This window comes from Tamandua tetradactyla, chromosome 5 (genome assembly GCF_023851605.1).
Source record: "Tamandua tetradactyla isolate mTamTet1 chromosome 5, mTamTet1.pri, whole genome shotgun sequence".
In the NCBI taxonomy this organism is placed as follows: domain Eukaryota; kingdom Metazoa; phylum Chordata; class Mammalia; order Pilosa; family Myrmecophagidae; genus Tamandua; species Tamandua tetradactyla.
Genome location: NC_135331.1, coordinates 32945276 through 32963612, shown reverse-complemented (window position 1 = coordinate 32963612; position 18337 = coordinate 32945276). Strand labels below are relative to the sequence as shown.

Sequence of the window (18337 nt, the reverse complement as noted above, 5' to 3'; positions counted from 1 at the left end):
TGGTGACAACCTCTGATGCTTTCTTGACTGTAGTTGCACTTCATTATGAGTAGCACTCTTGAAATGGTGTGTTCATTGAAGTTTCATTGTCAGCTGTCTTCTGATTGACATTCATACTTGTTTGCCTTTACAAAGGTGTCAGTTCTCAACCTTTGAACAGTGTCAAGAATGGCTTAAGAGGCTGAACAATGCAATTCGACCACCTTCTAAAATAGAAGATCTCTTCTCATTTGCATACCATGCTTGGTGCATGGAGGTCTATGCCAGTGAAAAAGAGCAACATGGAGACCTGTGCAGGCCAGGTAGGCCTTTGTAAAATGTTTATGTGCCTGTGGGCTTTATTCACTACAGCTTGAAGTACATTTAACATGAATAGAAATGCCTACATATACATGTTCAATTAATGAATATTTTTGGAACACCTAGCATGAGGTCATCATTCTAAGCTCAATAGAATATGTTTCCTACCCTGCAAGATAAGGGAAGAACACTAGATTCAACATCACAATCTGTTGGGCCTAAAAACAACCATAATATGGTTTGGTGTGTATTATGGAAGGGAACCATGAATTTTGTATATATATTGGGAACACTTCACATTCACAAATGGCTTTTGGGTAGGCTTTAAGGAGAAATAAGAGTTCATTATTGGAGAATGGGGAAAAGAATTTCATACAAAGCAAATAGCGTGAACAAAGGTACAGAGGTGTGAGGACGTAGGCCACAGAATATTAGAATAGAAAGTGGCCTTTTGCTGTCTTAGAATTTTCAAGTTGTGGATTACCCATTGTCTTCTTCCAGTAGATGAAGAAACAGATGTCTAGAGAGACCTGGCAACTTCTCCAAGCACAGACAAATAGAAAAGCTGAGTCCAGGCTTCCTGACTCCTCATATGGTCTTTGTCCTACTCATTAACTTTCTCCCTCAGAAATGGCTTTGCTGAGTTCATGTTATTTCTCTGTTTGCATTTGTGTGTAAACTTTATGCTGCCATAAATAGAATTTTGCTAGTCCAACAATGACTTAAGAAAACATTTGTTATTGAAATAATTTAAAACTTATTGGAAAGTTGCAAAAATAATATAAAACCACTGCAGATAACTTCAATATATCCCTATCCACATACTCAGATTTATCAGCTTTTAACATTTGCCATTTCTGTTATATTATTCTTTCTCTCTAAACACTTGACAGTAGATTGCATACATTGTGCTCCTTTAATACTTAATGCTTTCATGTATATGTCCTAGTACTTATCTAGACACATTAAGTATAGTTATCAAGCTCAAGAAACTTCTTGATCCTTACAGTCTGTATTCCAGTTTTTCAATTGTCCTGATAATATCCTTTTGGGCATTTTCTCTTCCATTACTAGATTATTAGTTTCAGATTATTAAATAATATATTACCCTTTTCATTGTCCCATTAGTCTCTATCTTTAAAATTGTAGTAAAATGCATACAGTTCAGCCAACACTGACTCTTTGAGGAGGAAGCAAAATGTTGAATTCCTAAGTAGTAAAGAGTTGTGAGCTTCTTTCCAGTAAAGCTTACTCTGAGGTCTAAATGAAAAAGTCTAAGTTTTTAATCCTGCATCTTTCATTTTTTTTTTTAAACACACATCTTCCCTAAGTCAGTTTAAACATATGAGACTATGCTTTTATCACTTTGTTCTCTTGCATACCATCAATGATAGAAACTTTTGGTTCAGATTCTTAATTTGTGTATGAAAATGTACAAACATAAGCATTGTCTTATGTTTAAAGAGACTTTGATACATATTTTTGTTTGATGCTTATGATTCCATCAAGCAGGCAGGATAGGCTGGTGTCTCTGTTTTGGGAAACAGAAATGGAGATTCAGAGGTAAAGTCAGAGGTAAAGCCTATTGCCAAGTCCCAGAGCTAGAATTTAATCCCAATTCTGTTACTGAGAACTGATTCTGTGGGATGCTGCAGATACAGCTCTAAAAACAGAGGCACCTGCTGTCATGGTGCCTCAGGGAAGTCTCAGAATCTAAGCTTCTCTTGAACCTGTCCAGTGGGCCAGTGGGATCCAAAGTCATCCACAAAAGATCATACCAAGTTTAGATTTAATGAGAATGTGCTCAAAACTGTCTCTCACATCTCTCCCTTCACCATGGGATCTTTAATTTTTTTTTGCCTCTTTATTGAGATACCATTGCATTAAAAAAAATTTTATTAATAAAACCATCAACATACAGCATGAACATTCTTAACGTGTGAACATTCCATACTTGGTGTGCAATCAGAGGCTCACAATATCATCACATAGTTATATTCGTCACCATGATCATTTCTCAGACCATTTACATCACTCCAGAAAAAGAAATAAAAAGAGAAAAAGAAAAAACTCATACACACCATACCCCTGACCCTTCCCTCACATTGACCGCTGGTATTTCCCTCTACCCAATTTATTTTATCATTTGTTCCCCCTATTATTTATTTATATTAATCCATATTTTTTACTCATCTGTCCATACCGTAGATAAAAGGAGCATCAGAACAAGGTTTTCACAATCAGAGTCACTTTGTGAAAGCTGTATCATTATACAGTCATCTTAAAGAAACATGACTACTGAAACACAGATCTACAGGCACTTCCCTGTAACCTCTCTAGTACAACTTAAACTAAAAAGGGATTATCTATATAATGTGTAAGAATAACCTCCAGGATAACCTCTCGACTCTGAAATCTCTCAGACACTGATACTTTATTTTGTCTCATTTCTCTCTTCCCCCTTTCAGTCGAGGTTTTCTCAATCCCTTGATGCTGAGTCCCTACCCATTCTAGGATTTCTGTCCCATGTTGCCAGGAAGGTTTATACCCCTGGGAGTCATGTCCCACATAGAGAGGGAAAGGGCAGGGAGTTTGCTTGCCCTGTTGGCTGAGAGGCCACATCTGTGCAATAAAAGAGGTTTTCTGGGGTTGACTCTTGGGCCTGATTTTAAGTAGGCTTGGCCTATCTGGGGTTAAGTTTCATATGAACAAAACTCCAGGATTGAGAGTTCAGCCTTTTGATTTTGTTGTCCTCACTGCTTATGAAAATATCAGGCCTTCTCCAAATTGGGAAGCTGAATTTTCCCCCTTTCTCACCATTCCGCAAGGGGACTTAGGAAGTACTTTTTTATTCACTGTTCAAATCACCCTGGGATTTATCTGGGCATCATTTTGGACAAACCAATAAAATCTCATACCCTACTCAAGGTTCCATGTAGTTATGGTGTTCAATTAAACTGTCCATATAAGTTATATTAGGAGATGCACTAGTCAAAATATAAATTTTGTTCCAACTAAACATTTTTTTGCTTTAGTCTCACACATAAGTTAAAGTTTTAAAAAAATAAATTACCATCTATTTTAACACCCTGCAATATTGATATTCTTTTGTTCCTCCTCATGCAAAAACATTTTTAAATTTGTACATTTAGTCACTATCATTGTACACTCTAGGCATTGCTAGATTATACCATCTCATTCTTTATCATCTGTCTTTCCTTTTGATTGCATTTGTGCCCCTAGCTCTCCTCCCTCTAACATTCTCACATTCAGCTTCATTCAGTGTTCTAACATTATTGTATTACAGTTAGATAGTATTGTGCTATCCATTTCTGAATTTTTATGATCAATCGTTTTGCACAATCTGTATCCCTTCATTACCAGTTACCCAGTATCTACCCTCTTTCTATCTCCTCAGGTCTCTGTTCTTAACTGAAATTCTCCAAGTTCATTCATTCATGTTAGTTCATATCAGTGAGACCATACTGTACTTGTCCTTTTGTTTCTGGCTAATCTCACTCAGCATAATGTCCTCAAGGTCCATCCATATTGTTACATACGTCATAACTTTATTCTGTCTTAACAGTTACATAACATTCCATTGTATGTTTATACCACAGCTTGTTTAGCCACTCATCTATTGATGGACATTTGGGCTGTTTCCGTCTCTTGGGAAATTGTAAATAATGCTGCTGTAAACATTGCTGTGCAAGTGGCCATTTGTGTCCTTGCCTTCATGTCCTCTGAGCAGATACCTAACATTGGTATTGCTGGATCATATGGCAATTCTATACTTGCTTACTGAGCAAACTGCCTTCCACAGTAGTTGTACCCTTTTGCCATTACATTTTTTATTTTATTGTTTTGTTTATGGGTCTTTTCAAGTTTTTTTTTAAGGAAATAATTAGATACAGTGAAATGGACCTATCTTAAGTTGACGTTCTCTAAGTTGCTTTAATGATTATATCTTATTTATTAAATTTTCAGTCTCCACCATCTCTCAGGATAGCAGACTTAATAAGTGTGCTGTATAAGACCTTTGATTTGTTTAAAGTTTTTAACTCCAAGAGTCATTCTCTGGTTTTATTATGGCCAGGGTTCAGTTAGCAAAACTTGGTGTATCCTTTCCTCTTCTTTCATAACCACAGACTGAAAATTCCTCATCTTTTTAGATGACTTTGTTATTCCCTTGCTCATTTTGTTTCTTATGGATTTGAGCCAACTCTTAAGATATTCCTAAAATATGCTAGGTTAGAACCTCACTCTTGTGTTTTAGTTATGGGTGGTTTTGTCCCGAGCTGGGATGACTGATTTTCCCTTTTTGATGATTTCCGGGGTGCTTTGCCCCGGGCAAAGGCTTACCTAATTTATTCCAGCAGTGGAACACCTGGTAAAGGGAAAAGATCTATCTCTTGGAAAGTAGGTGCATTCAAAATCCTGTAAGTGGGAATTCCTAAGGTTACTAGCAAGCACAAATGCAGGACAAGATACAGGCTCAGAAAATGCAGGGAGAATCCTGTACTTTGCTTTTTTTGGACCTTCCTGGTAGGAGAACTGACACTCGAGAAAATCTTGAATGTCTGTCATATCACCTGGTTACACACTCAAGAAACAGACATTTCAGGGGATAATTTCTTTCTGTAGGTGCAAATGCATAAAAAGTGATGATAAATCTATGGTTTTGGCCATACAATATACAAAGATATAATTTGTAACAAGTATAAAAAAAAAAGTGGGGGGACAGAGGGGTATAGGACAAGTGTATGTGTATGCTCCTGAGGTCAAGTTGGCATATATTTATATATTTAGGATGTTTAATTTTAACCTCATGACAACCATAAGGAAAATGAAAAATATATCCAGATAAAAATGAGAAGGAACTCAATATAACACTAAACAAATAAATCAAGTAAATGTGAAAGTAACCATTAATGGGAGAATTGAGGGACAAAAAAAGTTACAAGACTTGTAAATACTAGATAGCAAAATGGCATAAAGTCTAGTAGTAGTCAGTAGTGTCTTTAAATGTGGATGGATTAAGCTGTCCAGTCAAAAGGCACAGATTGGCAGAACAGATAAAAAAGCTTGAACCAACTATGTGCTGTCAACAAGAGACTTTAAATTCAAAGACATAGAAGTAGGTTAAAGTGAAAAGAAGGAAAAATATATACTGTGGAAATAGTGTTAGATACACTAACATGAGATAAAATAGACTTTCAAGTCAAAAACTATTAAGAGGAAGAAAAAGGTCATAGTATACTGATAAAGGGGTCAGTTCTACAAAACGTGAAATTTTAAATATATATGCACCTATTCTGGTTTGCTAATTGCCGGAATGCAACACACCAGAGACGGATTGACTTTTAATAAAAGGGGATTTATTTTGTTAGTTCTTCAGAGGGAGGGCAGCTAACTTTCCACTGAGGTTCTTTCTTATGTGGACGGTGCAGGATGGTCTCTGCTGGCCTTCTCTCCAGGCCTTTGTGTTCCAACAACTTTCCCCAGGGTGACTTCTTTCTGCATCTCCAAAGGCCTGGGCTGAGCTGCGATTGCTGAGATGAGGAATGCTGAGCTGCTTAGGCTGTGCTACGTTGCGGTCTCTCATTTAAGCATCAGCCAATTAAGTCAAACATCCATTGTTGCAGCAGGCACACCTCCTAGCTGACTGCAGATGTAAATCAACAACAGATGAGGTTCAAGTACCATTGGTTCATGTCCGTAGCAATAAAACTAGGTATGCTCACCTGGCCAAGTTGACAACTGAATCTAACTACCACAGCACCTAACAGCAGAGCACTAAAATATGTGAAACATACTGACAGATTTGAAGGGAGAAATAGATGTTTCTGCATTAATAGGAGATTTAAATACACCACTTCAGTAATTGATAGAACATCTAGACAGAAGATCAATAAGAAAATAAAAATCTTGAATGATAATTTAAACCAACTAGACCTAACAGACATACACAGAACACTTCACCCAACAAAAACAGAATAAACATTTTTCTTGAGTGCACATGGATAATTCTCCAGGATAGACTTTATCTTAGCTCACAAAGCAAGTCTCAAGAAATTAAAAAATACTGAAATCATATAGTTTATCTTCTCCAATCACAGTGGAATGAAGCTAGAAATAATGGAGAAATGGAAAATTCACAAATAAATGTGGAAACTAAAACATGTATGGTTCAACAACCAATGGGTCAAAGAAAAATTCACAAGTGAAATTAGGAAGTATTTTGAGGTGAATGAAAATGAAAATAAACATACCAAAATTTATGGGATGCAGCAAAGGCCGTGTGAAGAGGGAAATTTATAGCTCTAAATGCTTACATTAAAAGGAAGAAAGATTTCACATCAGGGACCAACCTCAAAACTGGAAGAACTAGAGAAAGAAGAGCAAACTAAGTCCAAAGCAAGCAGAAGGAATGACACAACAAAGATTAGAGATAAATGAAATGGAGAATTAGAAGCAAGAGAGAGAGGGGAAAAAAAAAAAAAAAACAAAAATGAGAGAATCAACAAAACTAGAAGTTGGTTCTTTGAAATGATCAATAACATTGACAAACCTTTAGTTAGACTGATGAAGAAAAAAGGCAAATTATTAAAATTAGAATGAAAAGAGGGACACCATAGAAATAAAAAGGACTGTAAGAGGATACCATGAACAATTATATACCAATAAATTAGATAACCTAGATGAAATGGGCAAATTCTTAGAAACATGCAAACTGCCTGCACTCAACTGAAAAAGAATAGAAGATCTCAATAAATGTGTAACCATTAAAAGACTGAATCAGTAATAAAGAAAAACCTCCCAAGGAAGAAGACCCTATGAAGAATTCCAAGGTGGATTCTGTGAAACATTCCAAGAAAAATTAACAACAGTCTGTTCAGACTCTTCCAGAATATTGAAGAGGAGGGAATACTTCCCACTTTATTCTGCGAAGCAGCATAACACTCATACCAAAGCCAGATAAAGATACCAGAAGATAAAAGATTTTGGTCTGTAATTTTCTTTATGGAGATAGATGTAGACATATTCAAGAAAATACTTGCAAACCAAGTCTAACTGCACATTAAAAAATTTAACAGCATGATCATTTGAGATTTATCCCAGGTATGCATGGGGGGGATCGTAAGAAAATCATATTATCAGAATGAAGGTAAAAAGCCACCTGATCATCTCAGCTGATGCAGTTAAGGCATTTGACAAAATGTAGCCTTCCTTGACAGAAAAACTCAGAAAACTGAGAATAGAAGGAATAGTCTTCAACATGACAAAGAGCATATATGATACACCCACAGCTAGCATCATAGTTAATGCTGAAAGACAGAAAGCTTTCCCTCTTAAATCAAGAACAAGGCAAGAATGCTTACTTTCATCAGTATTATTCAACATTGGATTGGAAGTTCTAGCCAGAGCAAGTAGGCCAGAAAAAGAATTGAGACATTCGAATTGAAAAGGCAGAAGTAAAATTTACCTATTTGCAGATGACATGACCCCTAGACACAGAAAATCCTATAGAAAAATCCTAAAAAATCCACAACAGAGCTCCTAGATGAATTCAGCAAAGTAGTGGGGTACAAGATCAACACCCCAAAATCAGTAGTGTTTCTCTATGTTAGTAATGAATAATTGGAAGATGAAACTTTAAGAATACAACTAAATGAATCAAATATCTAGAAATAAATCCAACGAAGGTTGTAAAGGACTTGTACACAGAAAACTAAAAACATTGCTGAAAGAAATCAAAGAAGACCTAAATAAATGGAAAGGCATTCTGTGTTTTTATGGCCCAAGAATTGTAACTTGGAACTTAGCAAATCCCCCTTTAAAAAGCCAATTCATATCTGGTACATTGCACTCTGGCAGCTTTAGCAAACTGAAACACCATATGCCCTGACAATTCCACCTCTGGGTATATACCCAAAAGAACTGAAAGAAAGAACTCAAACGGGTATTTATTTGCACACCAGTGTTCATAGTAATATTATTCATAATAGTCTAAAGATGGAAGCAACCCAAATATCCATCAGCCAATGAATGGTTAAACAAAATGTGGTTTATACACTCAATGGAATATTATTTAGCCATAAAAAGGTAGAAATTTCTGATACAGGTGACAACATGAATGACCTTGATGATATTGTGTTGAGTGAAGTAAACCAGACAGAATAGGACAAATGTTATATGAACTCATTATGTGAAGTAGTTAGCACTAATTAAAATAAGCAAAGTCATAGTGTCAGAATCCGGAAACAGGTTACCAGAGGACAGGGTGGGGATAGGAAATAGTGAGTTAAGGTTTAAAATGTACAGAATTTCTATTTGAGATGATGAAAAAGTTTTGGTGATGGTAGCACAATATTGCGAACATAATTAACAGCAATGAATTACGTATTTGAATGTGGTTAAAAGGGAAATTTTAGATTGTAAATATGTAAACATGTTTTAAATATAGGTAATAAAATGTTATTAGAATAAATTAAGTACTATTGTTAAAAGTACCTTTATAAAATTGTGCTTTCATCAGTTGTAGCAAATGTACCACACCAGTGCAAGGTGTTAATAATAGGTTGGTCTATGAGAATCCTATATTTTGTTCATGATTGTTCTCTAAACCTACAACTTTTGTTAATGAAAATAATAATGTTCAGCAAGCCATTTGTCCTCTCTGTACTTTAGTTTCCTTTGTTCTTCAAGCTGGACGGTCATGCTCTTTTTTTTTTTTAATTTTTATTTTTAACTTTTTAAATTGTATAACATAATTACAATGTGAAGAAAGAAAAAAGCAATAATTTTCAGAATGCTCTCCAATTAGTTATAGGACAGATCTCAGAGTTTGTCATGGACTACCATTCCATCATCTCAGGTTTTCCCTTCTAGTTAACTGCTCTAGAATATTGGAGGCTAGAAGGATTTTTTTTTTTTATCATTACAATTGACTTTTTTGTGAAAAATGGTGTATATTGAAAACAGGAAATTTCAAAGCACAGTGCAACAATTAGATGTAGAACAGATTTCAGAGTTTGATATGGGTTTCAGTTCTGCAATTGTAGGTTTTTACTCCTAGCTGCTCTAAGGTGCTAGAGACTAAGAGAAATATCAATATAATGATTCAGCAATCATACTCATTTGTTTAAACCCTATCTTCTCTGTATAACTCCACCATCACCTTTGATCTTTCTGCCATTCTTTAGGGGTATTTGGGCTATGCCCATTCTAACTTTTTCATGTTGAAAGGGGTTATCAATAACATGGAATAGGGGAATGGAGCTACTTGATGTTGTGAGGAGGCTGGCCTCTCTGCATTTCAGGACTTATCTGTTCCAGGGACGTATCTGGACTTTGTAGGTTTTGGAGAGTTACCCTCGTGTGTGGAACCTTTGTTGGATCTTATATATTGCCCTAGGTGTTCTTCAGGATTGGCAGCAATGGTTTTGGTTGGGGTTTGGCAAATTATGATAGGTAGCAATGTCTAACTGAAGCTTGTGTAAAAGTGGCCTCCAGAGTAGCCTCTTGACTATATTTGAACTCTCTCAGGTTCTGGTACCTTATTTGTTACACTTCTTTCCCCCCCCTTTTGTCAGGGTGGCATTGTTGATCCCATAGCACCAGGGCCAGGCTCATCCCTGGAAGTCATCTCCCATGCCACCAGGGAGACTTTCACTCCTGGATGTCATGTCCCATGTAGGGAGAGGGCAATGATTTCACTTGCAGAGTTGGGCTTAGAGAGAGTGAGGTCACATCTGAGCAACGGAAGAGGTCCTCCAGAGGTAGCTCTTGGGCATGCCTATAGGTAGACTAAGTTCTATGCTACATATAGTTCTCTTGCTCTTCACAAGAGTAAGCCTCAAGATGAAGGGCTTGGCCTGTCTATTTGGGTGTCCCTAATTTTTGACACAGTAATGGGTTTCTCTGGTGGTAAAGTTTAATAGTTCCATATTTTTTTCTCCCATCCCTTGTTCATGCTCTTTTTTGCCCACCCTGATAGCAATATTCTGTAAATCAAATCTCCCAGTGCTTGGGGACTCAATTCAATAAATGTTTGAGTGCCTCCTATGTGCAATGCTTGTGAAAACACTTTGGAAATTTTGCAAATATGAGGTGATGCCATAATAATTGATTGGTTGGATGTTAAACTATGTGTGATAGTTAGATTTTGTTTCCTCCCAAGATTCACAGTCTACACTTATGTTAACTTGGCTGCCACCCACATGCAATCTTAATCTACTTCAGTTACTTGGTTTGAGTATGTGTGTGTATATATATATATATGGCTTTTTACTTCTATAAATTTTTACTGTGGATTACAGAGCAAAAATTTGCTCATAATAAAAAATACCATGTTGGCATCTTTATACCCAGTCAAACTGGTTCTTTTATCTCCACCCAGCATTGTTGAGTGTTGTTGGTGGCTATAGCATTATTCACAGGATATGACTATTCTAGAGAACCACATTCTTATACATCATCTTTAGGGTGAGGCAACAGTTCAGATAATTCAAGTTGATGTCTTTGTATAATCTGCCCCAATACATGAGATTACGATAAGCATAGATTCTGAAGCGTGGAAGTTACTTTTAGTCTTTCAGCAGTTAATAAAACCAAAGCCTTTTAAATTTTTTTACTGATGTGTATTGTATATTCACATATCATGTAACATCCAAAGTGTACAGTCAGTGGTTCACAACGTCATCATATAGCTCTGCATTTATCATCACAATTAACTTTTTTTTTTTTGAAAAGTAACGTATACAAAAAAGCAATAAATTTGAAAGCGTATCACAACAATTAGTTATAGAACAGATTTCAGAGCCTGGTATGGGTTACAACTCCATAATAAGATTTTTACTTCTAGCTACTCTAAGATACTGGATGCTGAAAGAAATATCCATATAATGATTGAGTACTCATATTTATTTGTTAAATCCTACCTTCTCTGTATACCTCCACTGTTACCTTTGGTCTTTTTCCCACTCAAAGCCAAAGCCTTTTTATGGATTCTTCTCCACTGAGTACAATGTGCGAGAGAAGAGAAATGGGAAAATTGCATTACCTTGGTATTGATATAAATCTTAGTTTCTAGCTGTTGAACTTGTCATAGCCAAGTCAGTCAGCCATAATGTGGACACAACTGTATATCTTAATCTGCTATGGAAGTAATCTCAACATTGTTATTGGAATTCACCCTTAAAACTTGCAAAAACCTTTGCAAAACTCTTTCTTGGTTTTTTTTTGCATGGGTAGGCACTGGGAATCAAACCTGGGTCTCCAGCATGGCAGGTGAGAACTCTGCCTGCTGAGCCACCATGGCCCACCCTGTAAAACTCTTAAAACTCCATTTCAAACTCTAAAAGAATGGATTTGAATCTCCCTACTTTCTTCCTCATCTTTTCAACTTCCTGTCCCTTGCAGCTGGCTTCTTGGTGATTGCTGTGTACTCAAAAATTTATCTAGAGTCCTGACAGATGACTGGGCAATTCAGCTGTTGATTTAGCAGCATCAGGCTTACCTCTCTGCCTTCTTCTGTGTGAAATGCCCACTAACCTCATCTTGTTTATTCATGAAAAGCACATAATCTTAGTCCAGCTGCCTGAAGTGTTATAAAGTAAAAGCCCTTGCCAGCAGAGTCTGTCTTCTGAGTTAGGATGCCGTTGAGTAAGTGTGCATTTAGAGGACTCTACTGGGACCCTTGCTCCATAGGAACCCCCCTCCCATTTGAAAATCTGGGAGGGCAAGTTTTTACCTTCTCGAACTCTGTTGTACCTCATATGCTGGCCCTGGGCCTGGCCTTTCTCTTCCTAGACCTTTGAACTGTGTTTAATTGTGGTTTTGAAAACTCAGAATGAGCTAGGGAGTGGAACGTTTTTTGGGGAAAATATTTTAAGTTGCCAGTGTACAAGTTTGGTTATGATAGATGGGATTTATTGGAAGCTCATTGCTTTGGAAGAACTTTTCAATTTTTACTAAAGGAAATTTGCTAGTATGACAATGCAAATTTGTAGTATAAGAAAAATTAAATTGTGAATGGGGATGAGAAATCCCCCTTGTGTGGGGGGATGCAGGCATGAATAGTTGAAATGGAAATATCAATCCCAACAGAAGTACTATGGCCCCAGGATTTAAAATGTTAGCATATTACAGTATATCTAATGTTGAAATTAATGGAGACTGAGAGTTCTGAGAGAGAAATTACTGAGGGAAATCCAGCAACAGATCTGCTTTTCTTCCTTTCTGGGATTCACTTTTCTAGGTGAATAAATATAAGTGAACTTCTAATACAATTTGGCAAAAGCCAATTGAATTACTCATCTATTTAAGGTCTGCTCCTAATTTTTTCCCAGCGGTTTGTGGGTTGTAAAATAATAAAAGAAATAGAAAATATCTAAATTCATCATGTACATAGTAGGAGTGATTTTTGTTTTGTGAAAGCTTTTTTAAAATTAACATTTGTATTAAATTGTGACATAAAATATAATTCTTACTGTAAGTTGTAATGGTCATTTTCAGTATATAAAGCCACTGCTTTAGTGTATACAAAGATAATTAGAACTCATTCCTTGTTCTCAAGGAACTTAAGATGATATATTTTCTGTATCTGCTACACAGTGTATATTTCTTTGTATGTGGTTCAGAATTTCACTCTTGATAGTGATTCTAAGCCCTTATTTGGGCGACAGTTCCGTGTAATAAATTGCCAGTGTCTATTTTTTTTTTAATTTTTATTTTTAAAACCAATCAACATACAATATGAACATTCTTTTTTTTCCATCACATAGTTGTATATTCTTCATCATGATCATTTCTTAGAACATTTGCATCAATTCAGAAAAAGAAATAAGAAGAAAACAGAAAAGAATTTATACATACCCTGTCCCTTACCCCTCCCTTTCGTTGATTACTAGCATTTCAAGCTACTAAATTTATTTTAACATTTGTTCCCCTTATTATTTATTTTTAATCCATATGTTTTACTCTCTGTCCATAAAGTTGATAAAAGAAGCATCAGACACAAGGTTTTCACAATCACGCAGTCACATTGTGAAAGCTATACGTTATTCAGTCATCTTCAAAAAACATGGCTACTAGAACACAGTTCTACAGTTTCAGGCAGTTCCCTGCAGCCTCTCCGTTATGCCTTAACTAAAAAGGTGATGTCTATTTAATGTGTGAGAATAACCTCCAGGATAACCTCTCGACTCTGGAATCTCTCAGCCATTGACACTTTGTTTTGTCTCATTTCTCTCCTCCCCCTTTTGGTTAAGAAAGTTTTCTCAATCCCTTGGTGCTGAGTCGCAGCTCATTCTAGGATTTCTGTCCCATGTTGCCAGGAAGGTCCACACCCCTGGGAGTCATATCCCACGTAGAGAGGGGGAGGGCAGTGAGTTTGCTTGTCATGTTGGCTGAGAGACAGGCCACATCTGAGCAACAAAAGCAGTTCTCTGGGGGTGACTCTTAGGCCTAATTTTAAGTAGGCTTAGCCTATCCTTTGCAGGGTTAAGTTTCATATGAACAAACCCCGAGATTGGTGGCTCGGCCTATTGCTTTGGTTATCCCCACTGCTTGTGAGAATATCAAGAATTCTCCACTTGGGGAAGTTGAATTTCCCCCCTTCTCACTATTCCCCCAAGGGGACTGTTCTCGTTTGCTAGCTGCCGGAATGCAGTATGCTAGAAGAATGGCTTTTAAAGGGGGAATTTAGTGAGTTGCTGGTTTACAGTTCTAAGGCTAAGAAAATGTCCCAATTAAAACAAGTCTATAGAAATGTCCAGTCAAAGGCATCCATCCATGGAAACATACCTTGGTTCAGGAAGGCCAGTGAAGTTCAGGGTTTCTCTCTCAAATGAGAAGGCACACAGAGAACCCAGTCAGGACTTCTCTCTCAGAAGGGCATATGGGAGGGCATATGGTGAACACGGCATCATCTGCTAGCTTTCTCTCCTGGTTTCTGGTTTCATGAAGCTCCCCGGGAGACATTTTCCTTCTTCATCTCCAAAGGTGCCTGGCTCATGGACTCTCTGCTTCATAGTGCTGCAGCATTCTCTGCTCTCTCGGAAACTCTCTGATTCTCCCAAAATGTTTCCTCTTTTATAGGACTTCAGAAATTTATCAGGACACACCCAAATGGGTAGAGACACTTTTCCCCCAATCCAGCTTAACCACCACTCTTGACTGGATTACATCTCCAGGGAGATGATCTAATTACAGATGCAAACATACATTATTGAATAGGGATTATTTTGCCTTTATGGAATGGGATTTAGATTAAAACATGGCTTTTCTAGGTGACATACCTCCTTTCAAACCAGCACAGGGACTTTGCAAATATTTTTTATTCCCTGTTCGAATCTTTCTGGGATTTATCGAGGCATCAACCAGGACAAACCTATAAAATCTCATGCCCTACCCAAGTTTCCATGTACTTATGTGTTCAATTAAGCTGTCCACATAAATTATATTAGGAAATGCACTAGTTGAAATATAAATTTTGTGCCAAATAAACATTTTTTGCTTTAGTCTCACACATAAGTTAAAGTTTTAAAATATTAATTACCATCTATTTTCAACGCCCTGCATTATTGACATTCCTTTGTTCTTCCTCATACAAAACATTTTTAAATTTGTACATTTAGTCACTATCATTATACACTCTAGGCATTCCTACATTATACCATCTCATTCTTTATCTCTATCTTTCCTTCTGATTGCATTTGTGCCCCCAGCCCTCCTCCCTCTAACATTCTCACATTCAGCTTCATTCAGTGTTCTAACATTATTGTATTATAGTTAGGTAGTATTGTGCTCTCCACTTTGGAATTTTTACAGTCAGTCCCATTGCACAATCTGTATCCCTTCAGTTCCAGTTACCCAATATCTACCATATTTCTATCTCCTGATGGTCTCTGTTCTTAACTGAAATTCTCCAAGTTCATTCATTCATGTTAGTTCATATCAGTGAGACCATACAGTATTAGTCCTTTTGTTTCTGGCTAATCTCACTCAGCATAATGTCTTCAAGGTCCATCCATGTTTTTATATGCTTTATGACTTTATTCTGTCTTACAGTTGTATAATATTCCATCATTTGTGTATACCATAGCTTGTTTAGCCACTCATCTGTTGATGGACATTTGGACTGTTTCCATCTCTTGGCAATTGTAAATAATGCTGTTATAAACATTGGTGTTCAATGTTCATTTGTATCTTTGCCCTCATGTCCTCTGAGTAGATACCTAGCAATGGTATTGCCGGGTCATATGGCAGTTCTATACTTAGCTTCCTGAGGAACTGCCAAACTGCCTTCCACAGCGGTTGTAACATTTGACTTTCCCACCAACAGTGGATAAGTGTGCCTCTTTCTCCACATCCTCTCCAGCACTTGTCGTTTTCTGTTTTATTGATGATGGCCATTCTGGTGGGTGTGAGATGATATCTCATTGTGGTTTTGATTTACATTTCCCTAATAGCCAGGGAAGTTGAGCATCTTGTCATGTGCCTTTTGGACATTTGTATTTCGTCTTCTGAGAAGTGTCTGTTCAAGTCTTTTGCCCATTTTGTAATTGGGTTGTCTGTCTTTTTGTTGTTGAGTTGAACAGTCTCTTTATATATTCTGGATACTAGACCTTTATCTGATATATCGTTTCCAAATATTGTCTCCTATTGTGTAGGCTGTCTTTTTACTTTCTTGATGAAGTTCTTTGATGCACAAAAGTGTTTAATTTTGAGGAGTTCCCATTTATTTATTTCTTACTTCAATGCTTGTGCTTTGGGTGTAAAGTTAGGAAACCACCTACATTTCCCTACATTTTCTTCTAACAGTTTTATGGTCTTGGATCTAATGTTTAGGTCTTTGATCCATTTTGAGTTAATGTTTTGTATGGGGTGTGAGATATGGATCCTCTTTGATCCTTTTGCATGTGGATATTCAGTTTTCTAGGCACCATTTATTGAAGAGACTGTTCTGTCCCAGGTAAGTTGGCTTGACTGCCTTATCAAAGATCAGTTGTCCGTAGATGAGAGGGTCTAAATCTAATCACTCGATTTAATTCCATTGGTCAGTATCTGTCTTTATGCCAGTACCATGCTGTCTTGACCACTGTAGCTTTGTAATATGCCTTGAAGTAAGGTATCATGAGACTGCTGACTTCATTTTTTTTCCTCAGGATACTTTTAGCTATTCAGGGCACCCTGCCCTTCCAGATAAATATGGTATTGGTTTTTCTATTTCTGAAAAGTAAGTTTTTGGGATTTTAATTGGTATTACATTGAATCTATAAATCAGTTTAGGTAGAATTGACATTTTAACTATATTTAGTCTTCCAATCCATGAATATGGTATGTCCTTCCATTTATTTAGGTCTTCTGCGATTTCTTTTAACAATTTCTTATAGTTTTCTCTGTATAGGTCTTTTGTCTCTTTAGTTAAATTTATTCCTAAATATTTTATTCTTTTGGTTACAATTGTAAATGGAATTTTTTTCATGATTTCCCCCTCAGATTGTTCATTACTTGTGTATAGAAACACTACAGATTTTTAAGTGTTGCTCTTATAACCTGCCAGTTTGCTGTACTCATGTATTAACTCTAGTAGTTTTGCTGTGGATTTTTGGGTTTTTTTGACATATCAGTATCATACCATCTGCAAACAGTGAGAGTTTTACTTTTTCCTTTCCAATTTTAATGCCTTGTATTTCTTTTGCTTGTCTAATTGCTCTGGCTAGAACTTCCAACACAGTGTTCAATAACAATGGTGATAGTGGACATCTTTGTCTTGTTCCCGATCTTAGGGGGAATGTTTTCAGTTCTTCCCTGTTGAGGATGATGTTAGCTGTGGGTTTTTCATACATTCTGTTTATCATGTTGAGGAAGTTCTCTTCTATCCCTATCCTTTGAAGTGTTTTCAACAGGAAAGAATGTTGAATTTTGTCACATGCCTTTTCTACATCAATCGAAATGATCATGTGGTTTTTCTGCTTTGATTTGTTGATATGGTGTATTATATTAATTGATTTTCTTATGTTGAACCATCCTCGCATACCTGGAATGAATCCTACTTGGTCATGGTGTATAATTCTTTTAATATGCTGTTGGATTCGATTTGCAAGAATTTTGTTGAGGATTTTTGCATCTATATTCATAAGAGAGATTGTTCTGTAGTTTTCTTTTTTTGTGGTATCTTTGTCTGGCTTTGGTATGAGGATGATGTTAGCTTCATAGAATGAATTAGGTAGTTTTCCATCCTCTTCAATTTTTGTGAAGAGTTTGAGTAGGATTGGTATTAATTCTTTCTTGAATGTTTGTAGAATTCTCATGTGAAGCCATCTGGTCCTGGACTTTTCTTTTCGGGAAGCTTCTTAATGACTGATTCAATTTATTTACTTGTGATTGGTTTGTTGAGGTTTTCTATTTCTTCTCAAGTCAGTGTTGGTTGTTCATGCCTTTCTAGGAAGTTGTCCATTTCATCTACATTGTTGAGTTTATTAGCATAAAGTTGTTCATAGTACCCTCTCATTACTTCCTTTATTTATGTGAGGTCAGTGTTTATGTCTCCGCTTCTATTTCTGATTTTATTTATTTGCATCCTCTCTCCTTTTTGTCAGTCTTGCTAAGGGTCCATCAATCTTACTGAGTTTCTCATAGAACCAGTTTCTGGCTTTGTTGATTTATTCAATTGTTTTTATGTTCTCAGTTTCATTTATTTCTGCTCTAATCTTCATTATTTCTTTTCTTTTGCTTGCTTTGGGGTTAGTTTGCTGTTCTTTCTCTAGTTCTTCCAAGTGGACAGTTAATTCCGTGATTTTTGCTCTTTCTTCTTTTTTGATATAGGCATTTAGGGTAATAAATTTCCCTCTTAGCACTGCCTTTGTTATATCCCATAAGTTTTGATATGTTGTGTTTTCATTTTCCTTGAGATATTTACTGATTTCTCTTGTAATTTCTTCCTTGACCCACTGGGTGTTAAAGAGTGTGTTGTTGAGCCTCCATGTATTTGTGAATTTTCTGGCATTCTGCCTATTATTGATTTCTA

General features: G+C 36.5%; 1 protein-coding gene across 14 annotated transcripts in view; it reads left to right on the top strand.

Annotated features, from left to right (window-relative positions):
- Positions 1-18337, top strand: part of MTMR3 (myotubularin related protein 3) — a 238401-nt gene that overhangs the window by 181441 nt on the left and 38623 nt on the right. For all 14 annotated transcript variants that reach the window (XM_077160596.1, XM_077160599.1, XM_077160600.1 and 11 more), the window contains one exon: positions 136-302. In XM_077160596.1, the coding sequence (XP_077016711.1) occupies positions 136-302 (167 nt within the window). The remainder of the gene's footprint in view (positions 1-135; positions 303-18337) is intronic.